Below are 17,784 nucleotides of genomic sequence, written 5' to 3'. Positions count from 1 at the left end.
TCAGGTCATTCGGACATCGTTTGGTCGGGTTTTTGATCGAAAGTGCATTTCGGAAATTCTTGAAGAACTTAGGCTTGAATCCGATGTGAATTGATGATTTTAGTGTTGTTAGGTGTGTTTTGATGATCGGATCAAGTTCGTATGATGTTTTAAGACATGTTGGTGCTTTTGGTTGAGGTCCCGGGGGCCTCGGGGTGATTTCGGATGGCTATCGGGATGAAATTCAAGTTGAGGAAATGGCAGATTTTGCTGGTATCTGGTATGTTTGCTTCTGCGGAAATGGACTGCATAAGCGGTTCTGCAGAAGCGTAATCTTGGTCGCAAAAGCGGTCTGGAGTGGAGTTGGACAGTTCCGGAGAAGCGGAACACTTTTCGCTTAAGCGAGTCCGCAGAAGCGGACAGGCGGTCGCAGAAGCGGGTTTGGCCAGGAGGTGAGCTTCCGTAGAAGCGGAAATTGGTATCGCAGAAGCGGCCCTTGAGTTTTAATGAAATTCCGCATAAGCGGACAAAAACCGCAGAAGCGGTTGCGCGGAAGCGGGCGCGGGGACCGCAGAAGCGGAAACCCCTGAAGCCAGTAGGAGTTTTATATTCATTTTTGTTCCGCGATGGTTATGTTATTTCCACCATTTTAAGCGAGCTTGGGAGCTATTGGACGGAATTGAAGGGGGATTTCGACTAGGTGTGATTGGAGGTAAGTCCCTTGACCTAAATACATGGAACTTTGATAGATTTAACATGGAAATTGGTTGAAATTCTTCAAAAAGGGGTAAAGCTAGGGCTTGAGTTTTTGATATTTTAAATTGGGATTTGATAGGTCATTTGAGCTCGGATTTGGGAGTTATTGGTATGTATGAACTCGTGGCGAGACGAGGAATCCGGTAATGTGAGTTTTGTAATTTTTCGAGAAGTGGGCCCGAGGCTCGGGTTTTGCTAGTTTCGAGATTCTTGCTAATTTTCGATTGTTTTCGATTGGGTATTGTTCCCTTAGCATATTGTGATGTATTCGCTCTGGTTTTGGTTAGATTCGACGCGCGTGGAGGCCGATTAAGGGGCAAAGGCGTCGCGAGCTAGGGATTTCACCGGTCCGAGATGAGTAATACTTGTAAATGATATCCTGAGGGTTTGAAACCCCGGATTTGCACATCATAGTGCTGTATTGTGGTGACTTGCACGCCAGGTATGAGCGTGGGGTAGAGCACCGTTGGGGATTGCGACTTGGTCCGTCCCGGTTGTTGATTTTACTGTGTAATTGACTGAAACCTACTTGATGCTATCGTGATTTGGGTTGATTGTCATGTTTTGGGCTTCGTGCCGATTATTTGAATCCTTTAGGAATTATTATCACTGTTTTCATGACACTTAGCATATTAAATAATTTTAGTCCTGAGTTAAACCCTGTTTTGAAAGGTGCAGTCATATTGTTAAAGTTTAAAGACTTAAATTGCATTTTTCTGATGTTTTGAGTTAAAAGCTATTACTTGACATTGCCCGAGTGGCTCATTTGCATGTTCTGGACTGAGGATGGATCGGGCTGCACGCCGGAGCGATACTATGATGATATTGCGCTTGGGCTGTAGGAGCCCCTCCGGAGTCTGAACCCCCACAGTGAACGCGGGTACCCAAATGGATCGGGCTGCGCACCGCAGCGGTCATGTGCATTGCATTGCATTCATGCATTGGTTCCTGTTTGTATTACGTTTCATGACATTCAGCACTCTCATTTCATTTGCATTCATGTTACTTCTTGCACTGTTTACCAGACGTCCTGGTGTTAACTGTTTGTGGAGTGCTGTGCCCGAGGGGCTGACTTATGTGCGGACTTGCACTATCTGATTACGCATTCATTTGCTTGATTGTTGGAAAAAGATGTTTTCAAAAGAGGTTTTAAACTGAGTCAGATATTTTCTAAAGGATTTTCACGGGTTCATTGTTTTTCTGAGAGAGTTGTACTGTCCTATATAGCGTGATGGAGTGCTCTTACGTGATTTCTTGCCTCTCAGTTATTATTTGCTCTTATTACCACTGAGTTGGAAGTACTCACTTTACTCCCTGCACCTCGCGTGCAGTTGCAGGTATTGTACCCCCCGGTAGCGGGTTATTTAGCTGATTGAAGGTATGGCTATTGTAGCTGAGTAAGGTGACCGCCAGCGTTCGCGGCACCGAATGTTGTCTTTTGATTTCCAGGATTTTTCCTTATATATTATTATTGGCCCTGTAGTTGTGTTCAGTTTTCTTTAGATGCTCGTGACTTGTGACACCCCTGTCGGGTTGTGTTGGGTTGTACATACTGGTTATTATTGTCGTTAAACTATATTTATCTATACATTTATGTTTAATAATTGTTAAAGAAACGGATTGGGTTAGTTGGCTGGCCTTGTCTTCACGAGAGGCGCCATCACGACCGGGTATGGAAATTGGATCGTGACAACAGAATGAAACTAAACCCCGAAACGTATGCATTCAGTGTGGCTTCAGGAAAATTCTTGGGTTTCCTAGTGTCACAGCGAGGTATCAAGGTCAACCCCGACCAAATCAAAGCCATCGAAGTGATACCAGAGCACCTAACCACCAATAGGTTTCGAGGTTGACTTGCCGTGTCGCTGCCCTTTCAAGATTCATTTCACGATCATCCGATAGGTGCCACAAATTCTTCGGCATATTCAAAAAGGATAACGACCTCCAATGGACCTCTGAGTGCGCCAAAGCCCTAAAGGAGTTGAAGGCTTACTTGTCGTCGCCACTATTTCTTTCAAAACCAGAAACAGGGGAGCGCCTCCTCATCTACCTCGCGGTATCCGAAGTAGCCGTGAGCGCAGTCCTAGTCCGAGAAAATAAAGGTACGCAATCTCCCATCTATTACATTAGCAAAACACTAGTCGACGCCGAGACGAGGTACCCTCACCTCAAAAAATTGGCCCTGGCCTTGGTCGTAGCTTCGCGAAAGCTTAGACCCTACTTCTAGTGCCACCTCGTCTCGGTAGTCACGACTTTCCCCTTAAGAAGTGTTTTGCATAAACTCGAGCTATCGGGTAGGTTGGCCAAATGGGCCATTGAATTAAGCGAGCATGACATCACATATCAATCGCGAAAAACGATGAAGTCGCAAGTCTTTACTGACTTCGTCGCCGACTTCAGCGCAAATAATGCCCGAAGTTGAAAAAGAAGCCGCCCACAGCTCTCCCCAAACACAGGACCTCTAGCTTTTGTGCACCAACGACACTTCTACCGCGTCAAGGTCCGGAATGGGACTCGTACTCGAAGTTCCGACCGACAAAGTGATTCTCCAGTCCATAAGGTGCCCGGACATGACTAACAACGAGGCCGTGTATGAGGCCATAATTGTAGGGTTAAGGCTAGTAGTCAAATACAGGGAGAGACAGGTAAGACTACGCTGCGATTCTTAGCTCGTTGTCAACCAAGTCACAGGGACTTTCCAGATCAAAGAGGAAAGGTTGCAAAAATACGAGACCGAGATCTATAAGCTGCTGCCCGAGTTTGACGAATGTTAGCTTGACCAGATCCCTAGAGCACAGAACGCCGAGGCGGACGGCCTCGCCAAACTAGGAGCGGCCACCAAAAACATTACAACCGAAGAAAGAAACGTGGTCCACCTTCTCCACTCGTCGATAGATCAAATCGAGGTAAGAACCATAAACCTAACTTGGGACTGGCGCAACCGTATTGTTGCATATTTGCAGGATGGAGTACTCCCAGATGATAAAAAAGAAGCCAAGAAACTCCGAATGCAAGTAGCCAGGTACAACATCATTCATAATAACATATACAAAAGTACGTATGGCGGCCTTCTAGCGAAATGCTTAGGCCCAAATTAAACACGGCGCGTCCTTGAAGAAGTCCATGAAGGCCATTGCGGAGCTCATTCCGGCAATCGAGCTCTGGTCAGATGGCTCATACGGGCAAGTTACTACTGGCCCACCATGAAAAAAGAGGCCGCATACTTTATAAAAAAATGCGAGCAGTTCCAAAAGTCCTCAATGATCCACCAAGCAGGAGAGCACCTCCTCAGTCACTTCCCCTTGGCCGTTCAACAAATGGGGAATGGACATCGTTGGCCCCCTCCTCGCGGGGCGAGGTAACATACGATTTCTTTTATTTTTAACTGGCTATTTTTCTAAATAGGTAGAAGTAGGAGCATTCACCCAAATACGCGAACAGGAAGTGATCGCCTTTATATGGAAAAACATCATGTGTCCTTTCGGCCTCCCCAAAGAAATCAGTTGCGACAACGGACCCCAATTTATAAGAAAAAGGTCGCCGAATTTTTTGAGAAGTGGCACATCAAATCTCAACACCATATCACCCCGCGGGCAACGGGCAAGCAGAGTCCTCCAACAAATCAATACTGAACATCATAAAGAAAAAACTCGAAGACGCCAAGGGACTATGGTTGAAATTATTACCAGAAGTACTTTGGGCCTACCCAACAACGCCAAAGACGAGCACAGGAGAGATGCCTTACTCATTAGTCTATGGGACTGATGCTGTAATACCGGTCGAAGTCAGAGATCCCAGCCTGAGATTCTCCCACGAGAGAGAGCCGAGGAACGACGAAAGCAGAAGGCAAAAGCTCGACGAAGCCGAAGAACAAAGGGATATGGCCTATATGAGGATGATCGCCCAAAAACAATAGGCAGAACGCTATTACAACAAAAAGGCAAAGGTCAGACCACTTAGAATCGGGGAGTACGTGCTCAAAGCTAAAACACAAGCAAGCAAAGAACCACAAAAAGGTAAACTGGGAAGAAACTGGGACGGCCCATACAAAATTACGGCAACATCAAACAAAGGGTCATTCCAACTAGAAACAATGGAAGGAAAACTACTACCAAACAACTGGAATATCACCCACCTCAAGTACTTCAACTTTTAAGAAGAAGCTTCCTCCAAGTCATACTCTTTTTTCCCTCACTTGAGTTTTGTCCCAATTGGGTTTTCTCAAGGAGGTTTTTAACGAGGCGACGAGGGGAACACTTCAAGTTGAAGTGCGAATGGAGTTACAGGATGCCTAGTTCATTGGTCAACCTCTCAATATACTTCTCCAGGTCGATCAATGAAGGGACTAGATAGACTAGGACTGGAATGCCAGCCCGAAAAATATGTAAATTTCTCCAAATGTATGAACGAAGCACAAATGCATGAAGTTCACCCATAATTTTGCCAAACGTATAGCTAAAGCAACGTTTCCTCAATACCTATTCGGCCCTCGGACATAACTAAATATAGGTTACATTCGACCTCGTTCGAATTAGCACCTATTCGGCCCTCGGCCATAATTAAATATAGGTTACATTTGACCTCGTTCGAATCAACACCTATTCAACCCTAAGCCATAATTAAATATAGGTTAGATTCGACCTCGTTCGAATCAACACCTATTCAGCCCTCGGCCATAACTATATATAGTCTACATTCGACCTCGTTCGAGTTAACGCCTGTTCGGCCCTCGACCATAACTAAATATAGGCTACATTCGACCTCGTTCGAATCAACACCTATTCGACCCTCGGCCATAACTAAATATAGGCTACATTCGACCTCGTTCGAATCAACACCTATTCGACCCCCGGCCATAACTAAATATAGGTTACATTCGACCTCGTTCGAGTTAATACCCGTATGGCCCTCGGTCATAAATAAACATGCGATATGTTCGACCTCATTCGAACCAACACTTACTGGCCCTCGGCCATGATCAAACCTAGGTTTTGATTCAACTTGGTTCAGCCTACTTGAACTAAGTTTTTTATGACTAAGGCGACCAAGCAACAAAGCAAAAAAAGAGAGGCATACAAACTCGAACAGAAGGAAAAGAATCAGGCACGAGAAACAGAACTGGCATTTCATACTTAGAATATTCTTTTTACAAAGGGTAGAAAAGAAGCCCACAAAAAAATATATACACATTTCTACAAACAAAAAGAAGGAAAAACAACTAATCGCCGCCCGACCCAACAACACCATCAACTTGATCGCCTAGGACATCTCCATCTGCCTCTCTGCCACCGCCATCACCATCGGGATACTCGTCCTCACATCATGCATACTGTTCAATCCGATCCACGCCCACATCCTCCTCGTCATCACCATCCTCTGGTGTAGCGAGATCATAGCCCAAGCAATTCGAGCTGTACGTGCCTTAGCACGAGCATCCTCGAAGTCGGCCTCCGAAACTGTCCCCGCCCCCATCAGATCTCTAAATATATCCAGTTGGGCCTTGGCATAGATCCACTTCTCATACAGATCCCGTGAAATATCAGGAAAAGCAGAAGTACAAGAAGGATATGGCCGAGCCAATAATTGTGCCCTCTCGGCCTCGAGAGCAACAACTCGGTCACCAAGGCCTGAAGCCTCTTTTTACAGCTCCCCTATCCGTTCATCAAGCCGCTCTTCTCTGACCCCCTTGCTCACTTCAAGTTCTTCTTCCTTATCCCTTAACGCCCCCTCGAGAATGCTGCATTTTCTGATGACTCTTACCAACTCATCATCCTTCTCCTTCAGTTCAGCTTGGAGAGCCTAGAAATTGCGGCTCTCACCAAACCGTCTGCAGATCTCACGGTGCTTGTTACGGTACTCGCGACACTTTCGCTCTATCTTCTGGAAAATGGCATTACGCCTCGCCTCTCATCGGGAACTCTCAATCTCCAAACCACAGTCTAAAAGAAAAAAAATAAAAGAAAAGAGAACAGAAAGTGAGAACGAAGAAGAAAGCATTGAACTTGAAAAATAACGGTCGAAAAACTTACCATGAGTGCGGGGCTGGCTAAACTCCTTGATAGGGCAACATCATCCAGTTTCTCAAGATTTTTACCCTCCACGTCAGAGCAGAGGGGACCCAAGGAAGGGACCACGTTCTCCGTGTTCACCAGTAAGTCTCGATCCATGGGGATCGCAATGGCCCGCGTGGACCCCTCCAATCTCACCTCAAGACGGGTAAACCCCTCCCTCATCATCCTCACCTCGTCTGTGTTTATGTCGGAGCCCATTTCATAACCATTCTCGACGACACCCTTACCTCTCCCATCGGCCGACGGAGCAGGAACATCATCCGGTCGTGAGGACGAGGGCTCATCTCGCCGTAAAGGATCAGAAACTCCCACAGATGGCCCTCCAGCTCCAGCCTCGGCATCGTGAAAGGATACACCCTCTACGACCTTGGTTGATGAAGGGATCTCAAATGGCAACTCGTCATCGTCAAGAAGTACGACCGTCGTTTCATGATCACCTCTTACTAAATCTACGGACCGGACGGTCCCATCACTGACGTCCACCGATCTCCTTTTACGGGAAATCAAACTCTCTTCGCTCGGTGATGACTCCTCTTCCTCATCTATTAGATGATGCAAGGGGGAAGTTGGAAGTGCTGCTGCAAATGCAGTCGAAGATCCAGCAGACCTAGCCGCGGCAGAAGAGGGAATTGATGCAGTCGACAACCGCGCAGGCCTGGCCGCAGTCACAATGGGAGTTGACTCCGAAGAAGCAGTCTTCCTCTTACGAAATGCAGGGGGAGGAGCCCTCGGTCTTCTCGAAGGTCCTCGGGCTGAAAAAGGAAGATTAAAAGATTCACTTCCAATAGAATGCTATAACGAGCAAGCAGCCACAAGGTCAAAACAATATTAAGTAAAAACAGATGAACTCACCGGTCTTCGGAAGACGCATGCCCAAATTTCTTGAGAAAGGCCGGCCACTCACGAATCCCCACTGTGTGAGGCAAAATATGGATAACCTAGTCATGAATGTCCCTGACCAAAGGAGGGGGCGCAGTCTCGGCTGCACGAAGAAGGAACATAATGTCAAAACATGACTAAAACTGGCAAAACAAACGCTTGGTAAGGAAAAAATAAAGAGATACTTACGGGCATAATTCCAAGCCTCAAACAACCCATTCGCGTTGGCCACCACATCCTCGATTTTGACAAAAAAGTAGTTGAGCCAAAACTGACGATTTGCCTTATCGTCCATATTAACCATCGAACATTTACTTCCTCGGTGGCAAAGGTGCAACATCGTGCCCCTATGGAAACTAGGGGTGAAGATATGCATCAAGTGGCGAAGTGATACCCCAACCCCGGCAAATTTTGCATATTTCGTAAACATGCGGATAAGCTTTTAGATATATGGAGAAAGTGGGCCGGGCAAATGCCGTAATAGCGGCAGAATTCCTCCGCCAATGGGAGAATAGGAAAGGAATAGCCGACATAGAAAGGGTACGCGTAGAAAGCGCAATACCCGGGGCGGTGTATTTATACTACATCGCGCTTTGCTGGGATTAGATCGATATGGGCATGAATTTTGAGCTTTTCCCTAAACTTAGTGAGATCAGCCTCTTTCATCGATGACTCCGAGATCTCTGGGTCGTCCTCAAGCACCTTCGAAAAGTCGGACCTAACTTTTTCACTATGAGGGATTATCTCCTCCACCTTTAGGAAAATTCTCGTCTTCAATGGCAACAGAAACACTATCATCATGAGGAGGCATACGCACCGCCAATGGGATAGGATCAGTTGCCATGCCAGAACCAGAAGATACGGTAACCATTTTTTAGAGAGGATGTTGTAAGTGCAGAAGGGTTGTGAGCAGTTGGTATCACCGGAATCATGGAAAGTAGATACACAATAGTGAAGCAAAGAGGACAAGAACTTTATATGAAGAATGGAGAAGAAGACACAGAGATTCGATATTAAGAGTGGAAAACGTAAATGAATGGTTTCATATCCCTATTTATAAGAGTTCAAGCATCAAAAAATGAGAAACCAAACCGTCATTACCAACGCAGGTATCGAAATGGCAGAGGCACGGGAAACGCCGCAAGGCATCGAGAAAACGCGTAATAATGACGCATGATGTCACGACGTCACTCTGAATGGATGTGACCCCAAAGGTTGCGGCTCACGAAAGGTCACGTTGTCACCTCGTCTGAAATGCCACTACTCGACTTGCTCGTCCAAACTTCCCGACCACGACAAGCAGGGTTCGCTCATCAAGGTCGTCCGGGGTCGGCCTCAATAAGCGGAGGGACTAACTGTATAGGCCAAAATCTGCCCTAAGGAAATTTAGCGTAAAGTGGCATTAAGGAAAGGATCGGTCGAGGTCGACTAGGAAGCAGTGAGATTCGTGGCCAAGCTATCAATAACGACCGAGGTCGAGCACCAAGGACAAAATAATAACGGCTAGTTTTTGTAATAGGATAGTAAAGAGAATATTCTATTGAATTTTCTCTGCACTTATACTATTAGGGTTTGTTAGGGATATGTCTCATATAAATAGAAAAAGAGACAATGGTGTAAGGCATGTAATATTCACTTAACAAGAACGCTTTTTAGAAGAAGATTCTCTCTCTCTCTCTCTAGCAAAGATACAAACTTTACCTTTTCATCGAGATTCTTACTTACATTATTTCATGCTTTTCCATTAGATCCGAGAATAGTTCAAACATTCTAGGATTTGTTTGTCATTCATCATTGTCAGGACAAACAATCATCTATCTCATTTATTATTGGGTGAATCATTCTCCCTATTTACATAAATGCCACTTATTGTTATTTATTGCTAGTTATTCCTCCATTATTGCTCAAACCTTTTGGAATATTAAATGTGCGTTACTTTCAATCTCTCGCTGACTTTATCATATCTTATCCATGCTGTCAAGTCCTATATCTAGAGATATTATCATTGACTAAGTTTAACCCCTCATTATATAAAATTTAATAGTTTAACCGAAAGTTTATATTTTTTGGTCACAGCTTCTGAATCTATTTATAAATACTTTCATCACAACGGAATTTATAAGCTTCTTTGTATTATTATAAAACTGAAATAAATAATAAAGAACTAAATTTTAAAATCTAGCAATTAGTAATATAGTAGTGCCAAAAATATGAACCTCATAGGATTCTCTTCTGTGGCAACTTGCTCTGCGCGCACAATAGAAAGTAAAGAGTACTGTAGAGTCAATAGCGAATCTACTCAACAATATTATATGGCTCGTATCATATATATATATATATATATATATATATATATATATATATATATATATATATATATATATATATATATATTTGTGTGTGTGTTAAAATAATGCACTAAGTAAATAAGAATAGTATATTATTTCAAATTCAATAAAATAAATGATCTATTAATAGTATGACAAATTTAAACTCATAATTTTTAAATTCTTGATCCGACATTGTAGTATATCCTTTATATGGATGCTAACAGGATGGGCACGTGCTATGCACAACCCTAGCATTTGGACATAAATTTAGTTGAAATTTGAAGAGATAAAAGAAAAAATAATTTTTGGAAAATTAAAATTGTGTTTGGACGTACATGTTACTTGAAAAAGAATTGAAGTTTTAGTACAATCAAACCTCTATATGATAGCCTCGTTTGTTCCGATTTTTTTTTTGTTGATTAAGTGAAGTGCTATTATAGCGGACATATATATTGTAACATAACATAAAAATTGGTTCAAATAAAAAAACTTGACTTCTATAGTGAATGATTATTACGTAAAGATGTTATTAAAGAGAGGTTTGATTGCATTAAGAGATTACAAATCTCATCAATAACATAGCATCTTTCTCCTCTCCCTTTCCATAATATAATAATGTAAAGAAAATTTAATAAATTACTTCTTAAATTTGTTGTCAAAATGAAAAGGTTATAGCAACGTGAACCAAGGCAATGAAAAGCAATTACAACAATAACCACTCGGTGTAATCTACAAGTAGAGCCATCAATATGCGCTTGGTCCGTTAGGCCAGTCCAGTCTAGCCAGCTCATGATTAGTAGGGTTGGACTAGAATTTTTGGAGCCCAATTAAAAATGAGGTTTTTAAGCCCAGCCCGAGTAAGCTCGTGGCCCTAAGGCTTGACTGAGGTTGGGCTGGGACGGCACGTAGGCCTAATAAAAATATTTATTTGAAAGATAAAAATATAAAAATTATATGACACTGTAGCATCAGAATCAACATTTTGCATTGGTGGGCATGTTCTTACTAAGTACAGAAGTTGCATCCATCATGAAAATGTCCAAACACTTGTTAATACTTGAAATTGGCTGCACGACTATTCCCAAACTCAAACCGTAATATTTTTTATGTGAATTCGAATATTATTAGTTTTTAAAATTTAAATATTCTTAATATTTAACTAATTAATATTGCATATGAATTGTAGATGTAGATGAAAATGAAGATGTTAAGACAACCTTGTCACAAGCGCATTCAAATATGTTTGATGAAGATGATGTGTTGGATATATCATAAGCATTATGGATGTTCTCTTGAATAGTTTGTTTTGAGTTTTGACTTTCTCTTGTCTTTTAATTTTTTTGTGTTTATTGTGATATAATGAAACAATATAAAAAATTATTAAACTTTGCGAAAATTTTTCAATAAGATATTTTTTAACTTTTAAATATTTATCTTTTTTAAGGTTAGTACTTAAAGAAAAAAATATAAAATTATATTTTAAAAAATGATGGGTCGGTCGTGGGGCCCACGGCGCACATAGGGCTGGAGTGGGCTGACCATTATAAGGCCCATCAAAATGGTGGGCTAGCTCAGTTCAGCCCGTCAATTGCTAAGCTCATTTGGGCTAAGTTGGGCTAACGCGGCCCAGCCCATATTAAAAGCTCTACCCACAAGTGAGGTATTAGGAGGGTAGAGTGTACGCATACCTTTCCTCTGACTTTAAAAAGGCTGAAAAGCTATTTCCGGAAGACCATCGTCTCAAAAAAAAAAAAAAAAAGAAAGGGACAATAACAAACAAACCGATCTGAAAAACAGTTACGAATTCATAAAAATCTGAACATCACATCTGGATGTAACATCACCATTAGTAGTACCTTCAAAGAAGACCAAAAATAACAAAATTCGGAAAAAGGAGAGGCAGGCCATTTCACCAAACTTGCTACTTTATTTTGTCTTACATTAAGATCTAATTAGATATATGTTGATTTGACACCTTCCTATGATTTTCCAAGAACTCAATCAAATTTTCTATATACTTATCATGAAGATTTTTGTTTCCAAATATAGAAATCATTTCTTTTGCTTTCTCTCGAATTATCTTTCCTTTATTTTCCACCATTACTAAATTAACCGAGTTGGCCACTGAATTACTTGTGTAGGACCCATCCTCTTCATTTCTTGGAATTTCTACACCAACCCCTTTATCTTCTAGAATTCTCGCATTTAGTCCTTGATCAACTAAAAATGGTAACATAATTAATGGATGACCAAACATTAACCCTTCTATAATGGAACTCCATCCACAATGAGTCAAGAATCCGCCAACCGAGTCATGACTTAGTATATTCAACTGAGGTGCCCAACTCTTCCATACTATGCCTCGACCTTTGATTCTTTCCTCGAACCCATCCGGTAGCTCAATCGGGTCAGTATTTCCTGACTCAGATGGCTTCCTCAAGACCCAAAAGAACGATGATCCAGATAACTCCAACCCAAGAGCTAGCTCGTTAATTTCATTAAGACCAATCGTCACTTCACTACCTAGTGCTACATAAACCACAGAACCTTTGGGTTTCTCATCTAACCATTCTTTAATCGATATCCAAGATTGATCATTTTTTTTGTCGTTATTATTTTCCACCATAGGTGGCATTAAACCCGAAGGAATCATCGGTATATTATGAAGATCTTCTAATAACTTTAACCACTGACCTTCAAACTCGTAACAATGACGAAAAATAGTAGCGTCTGCTCCTGTCATTGTGACACCGTTACGATAAAGGTCCGAAACGCCAGAAACATTCTTCTGGCTGGACCCCACCATCCACCGTGCCTCGTGGCGGCGATACGCCGCCTTTGTTTCAAACGGTATCCACTTTGGTGGAACTAAGAAATCCTCCACCGTAGGCGGTGGTCCTGAGTTGGTGTTGACCATATTCTCCGTTGACCCAAAGAAAGCAATAAACCAAGCATTAATTATGCAGTAGAAAATACGTGATATACCTAATTTGGCTGAAATAGGAGCCAACCAATATTGTGCAAAATCTTGAATAATCCAATCAGGGGAATTTTTTTCCAAGAAATTAGTCACCTCTTTTTCCATACCATCCATTGCTTTTTTAAGATAAATAATTTCTTCAGTTGTTATATCCATAGTAGCCTCTGCATTTTCTGGTAAACCATCAACTTTAGGAAGTGGGATTTTGACAAAAGTTATAGAATTGGAAAATTCAAGGGGAAGTTTAGGGAGACGATCAATGTTTTTTGGGGTTGAAATGAAAGAGATTTTGTGACCTTTTTGAGCAATGAATTTGGAAAGTTCAAGAAATGGTATAATATGACCAAAAGCTAGCCATGGAAACATAACTACGTGAAGCTTATTAGTATTACTTTCATCTCCATTGGCCATGGATTTGATGAGAAGTTGAGAATCCATGGCTTACAAGAAGCTTTTGGTTATGCTTTTCTCTGTTGGATCACTATATAAAGAGTATTGCGATCATATTCCTGAGTAGAGGCGTATCTAGTGTCAGAGTACACGGTTCATCTGAATCCAGTACTTTTAACACAAAATATAAATTTAGTATAAAATATATATAGTAGATGTGAACCTATACTAACTTTAAAAATATAATAGGTTCAATACTAAGAACCGTAAAGGCTGAACCTTTAGAATTAAAATTCTGATTCGACTCTGTTCCTGAGGCTGATGATACAATAATAATAACAACTACATCTCAGTCCCAAACAAGTTAAAATCGCCGATATGTATCCTCTCATTCTCTTCATTTAGCTCAACTTATATCATCATCATTAATATCGAAATAAAGTAAAAAAAGCAAGTAAAAAGATCATTTTAAAATGTCGTCGTCATCGTCATGCTAAAACATCCATTCTATCTAGAACTGACTAACGATCCTTCAACCACCCCTAAATGAGAGAACCAATGAACCAAGCAAGGACATTTGTTCAGTGTAATCATTTTAAAATATATTTCGCAATAAGTTATTATTGCCTGTAACTAATTTATGTATATTTTATGAAGTTTCCGGGGGAAGCGCTATCGGATGATATCACATTACACAAGGTTAAACTCTTAATATCAATTTCATACCCCTTTTTTTATGAGTTCAAAACCTAAATAATAATATTTTGGACTCAAAATACTTTTCTACAGCTAAAAAAAGAAGAAGTTATATTTCTAACTAAAACGCAGTATTATACTACGTTTTAGTTTAACGGAAATTAGCCGTTAAAGGAAAACGTAGTATAATACTGCGTTTTAGGAAAACATAGTATTATATTGTATTTTCCTATTAAATTATAAACCCATCGTCTTCCCCACGACCGACCCACTGGTTTCAATGAAAAAATCTCCCCCCCCCCCTCCAACGGTCCCCCCCTCTTTTTTAAAAAAAAATTCGATTGGGCCCCACCCGTCACACAAAAAGTGAAGATTGCAGGTCCTGCATACAACCCAAGCCTTCGATTGTTGTGGATTCCTTGTTTCGGGCTCAAAATTTCAAATTTCCGACATTTCTAAAAATATAAATCGAGGTATTCCGATTTAGTTTATGTCGAAACTCGTATAATTATGCATATTTGTTTTGTTGAATGTGTTTCCATGTTGAATTGTGTTATGTCTGCGATTAAATTTGTATGTTATTTTTACCCGGATTAATTTATTATTGTTTAAAAAAATAGTTAAAAGTTGAGAAATAATTTTTATTGTTAATAAAATTGTTCATAACTTTTTTACTGTTTTATATGTAATTTCGTGAATGTTATGTTCATATGTTTGTTGTTTTTATTTAGTTTAGATTATTTATTTGCTTAAAGAATAGTGGCCTTTTAGCGTAGTAAAATATAGAGCCTTTTAGCGTAGTAAAATATAGAGCCTTTTAGCATAGAGTCTCTGTAGTTTAAGTATCTACTAACTATAAACTCTATCCAATTACACTTTACAAAAATTAATTATTTAATTTATAAAACAAACTTACAGAACTAACAAATTAATACATGTTGTCGTATTAAATAATTAAATATCGGGCCTGGAACCCATAGTTATATACTCTGTCGTATTAAATAATTAAATATTAATTATTATAACACAAGCAAAATTCTAAAAATATTAAAATTGACACACATAAGAATTCAGGATAGCTTGGTGCTATTGGGCCTCAAATATCGGGCCTGGAACCCATAGTTATATACTCTATCGTATTAAATAATTAAATATCAATTATTATAACACAAACAAAATTTTAAAAATATTGAAATTGACACACATAAGAATTCAGGATAGCTTGGTGCTACTGGGCCTCAAATATCGGGTCCTGGAACCATAGTTATATACTCTAATCGTAATTAATAATTAATAATTCAATTATTATAACAACTAAACAAATTTTAAAATAATTGAAATTGACACACATAGAAGTTCAGGATTAGGCTTGGTGCTACTGGGCCTCAAATATCGGGTCTGGAACCCATAGTTATATACTCTGTCCTATTAAATAATTAAATATTAATTATTATAACACAAACAAAAGTCTAAAAATATTGAAATTGACACATAAGAATTCAGGATAGCTTTGTACTACTGGGCCTCAAATATCGGGCCTGGAACCCATAGTTATATACTCTGTCCTATTAAATAATTAAATATTAATTATTATAACACAAACACACAATTAATATTGTTTAATTTACAGTAGACGACATGGACATGCCGTCTGTGCATCCTGGACCTGCCTCAGATCAGATATTAGTGTTACAGGGCGATCATAGGTCCGCCTACGTATGGCAGAGACATCTAGTGGATCAGACTCTCCGCGCCAGGAGACCGGACGACTTGTGGGACTTTTTGAGGGAGAGAGTTTTCCATCCTCGCGTAGTCGAGTGCCTCATTACTACGGGCTTCTATAGGATTTTGAGATTGGGCGGCTGCAGCTCGACTGGTCACTGATCACGGCGTTGATAGAGCGGTGGCGATCGGAGACACACACTTTTTACCTTGCCCATTGGCGAGGCCACCATCACGCTTCAGGATGTTCAGGTTTTATATGGGCCGCGTGCTGATGCACTGGCCATTGCACTACCTTAGTATATGAGATCTATGACTCGTGCCCAGTATTTGGAGTTGCTGTGCAGTTTATTGGTTTCAAGCCACAGGGTGAGGATGTAGCTAGACACGGCATTCGCATTGCTGTGACAGCTATCAGACAACATTTGGAGGTGTTGCACCCCGACATCACCGGCGAGACAGATGATCTCCATATTCACCGGTACACGAGGTTGGCGCTGCTCCTTCTATTTAGGGGTGTCTTGTTCCCGAACACTTCGAGAAATCTAGTGAGTATGCGATTTCTACATCATCTTCAGCAGCTAGATGAGTTACCCCAGTACAGCTGGGGTGCTGCTGTGCTCGCTTACTTGTACAGGAGTATGTGCCGGGCTAGCACGGGCGCCCAGAGCGACATATGTGGTTTTCTTCCGCTTCTACAGGCGACAATATATTCAGATACTCTGTTCATTACTTCCAATTCTATATAGTCAAAATGACTCTTAAATTTTACGTCGACCTTGTATGTTCGATTTGGGCCTGGGAGCGGTTACTGTCATTGCAGCCACCTCTACCACCATTACCTCCTGGTGTAGCACCTACGTTCCTCCCTCTAGCTACGAGGTGGGTTCTCCGGCGTGGGAACTATGAGGCATTGATGCTCATCATAATCTCCCCCTTGTCAGGGATGTGTTGGATATGCTGGAGGCCGCACAGGTAAATAGTTACCTACACTGACTTGTTATAAATTCACATCCCTGGTGCGCATACTCACTTTTATGTTATTATTTGATTAGTTCATCTGGACGCCATACAGCGACGAGTTGATAGCTGGCCTGCCTGATTATTGCTCTATCGACCGACAGCTTTGGAGCACTTCCGCCCCGCTGATGTGCCTCGATGTTGTGGAGCATCATGCCACAGAGCGGGTACTTCGCCAGTTTGACCGTCCGCAGACTATACCGAGGGAGCTTGCATGGGTGGCTACACATTATCAGCGGGATGATCGTTCGAGGGTGGACGACGCATTTATAGCATGGCTAGAGGCGCAGGTCCATATTTGGGATCAGCGAGAGGACCTGATTCCGCCACCACCTTCACAGATCCAAGCGGCGACTATTGAGATGTATACGTCATGGTACCACCGTCACACATGACTGATGATCGGGAACCCCGTTCATCAGGCTAGCAGTCGGTTCAGACCATACGCCGGGAGGCACGAGGCACTGGTATGTTTTTGTTGGAACCCATACTTGTAACTGTGATATAGCGTTATGTAATTAATATTTTAAATATTTTGTAGGCTATTGGTCATCATATGGTCTACCAGTTGGTACAGGAGATGCGGCAGCATGCCGACAATCCTGCAGTCGTTGAGTATGGCCGGCGGGTGGTAGAGCTGGCTCTCTGGACGCTGCAGCGAGCCAGAGAGGATGAGAGGTTAGATCACGCGGCTGAGTATGTGCCAGAGCAGCACCATGGGGGTAGGCCTGTCCCACGAGGCACGGGTCAGGCACGAGCCAGGGCTACCCCACGAGGCAGGGCTGTCTCACGAGGCAGGGGTGCCCCACGGGGTCGTNATAAGCCATATTCGATATAATATTACCTAATACGCTTATACTTAGTGCATAGTACAACGTAACTATATATATTACATATATATAAGCCATATTCGATATAATAATACCTAATACGTTTATACTTAGCGCATAGTACAGCGTAA

At 41.6% G+C, this 17,784-nt stretch overlaps 1 protein-coding gene across 1 annotated transcript; it reads right to left on the bottom strand.

Moving 5' to 3' along the window:
* Positions 1-11,799: 11,799 nt before the first annotated feature.
* Positions 11,800-13,475, bottom strand: LOC109238424 (putative UDP-rhamnose:rhamnosyltransferase 1). Its single transcript, XM_019404890.1, has one exon. The coding sequence runs from the start codon at positions 13,431-13,433 to the stop codon at positions 11,964-11,966; it is 1,470 nt and encodes a 489-aa protein (XP_019260435.1). The 5' UTR covers positions 13,434-13,475; the 3' UTR covers positions 11,800-11,963.
* Positions 13,476-17,784: the final 4,309 nt, after the last annotated feature.

This window comes from Nicotiana attenuata, unplaced genomic scaffold (assembly GCF_001879085.1).
Source record: "Nicotiana attenuata strain UT unplaced genomic scaffold, NIATTr2, whole genome shotgun sequence".
In the NCBI taxonomy this organism is placed as follows: domain Eukaryota; kingdom Viridiplantae; phylum Streptophyta; class Magnoliopsida; order Solanales; family Solanaceae; genus Nicotiana; species Nicotiana attenuata.
Note: the sequence above shows the minus strand (reverse complement) of the source record. Positions and strands in the feature narration are given on the sequence as shown.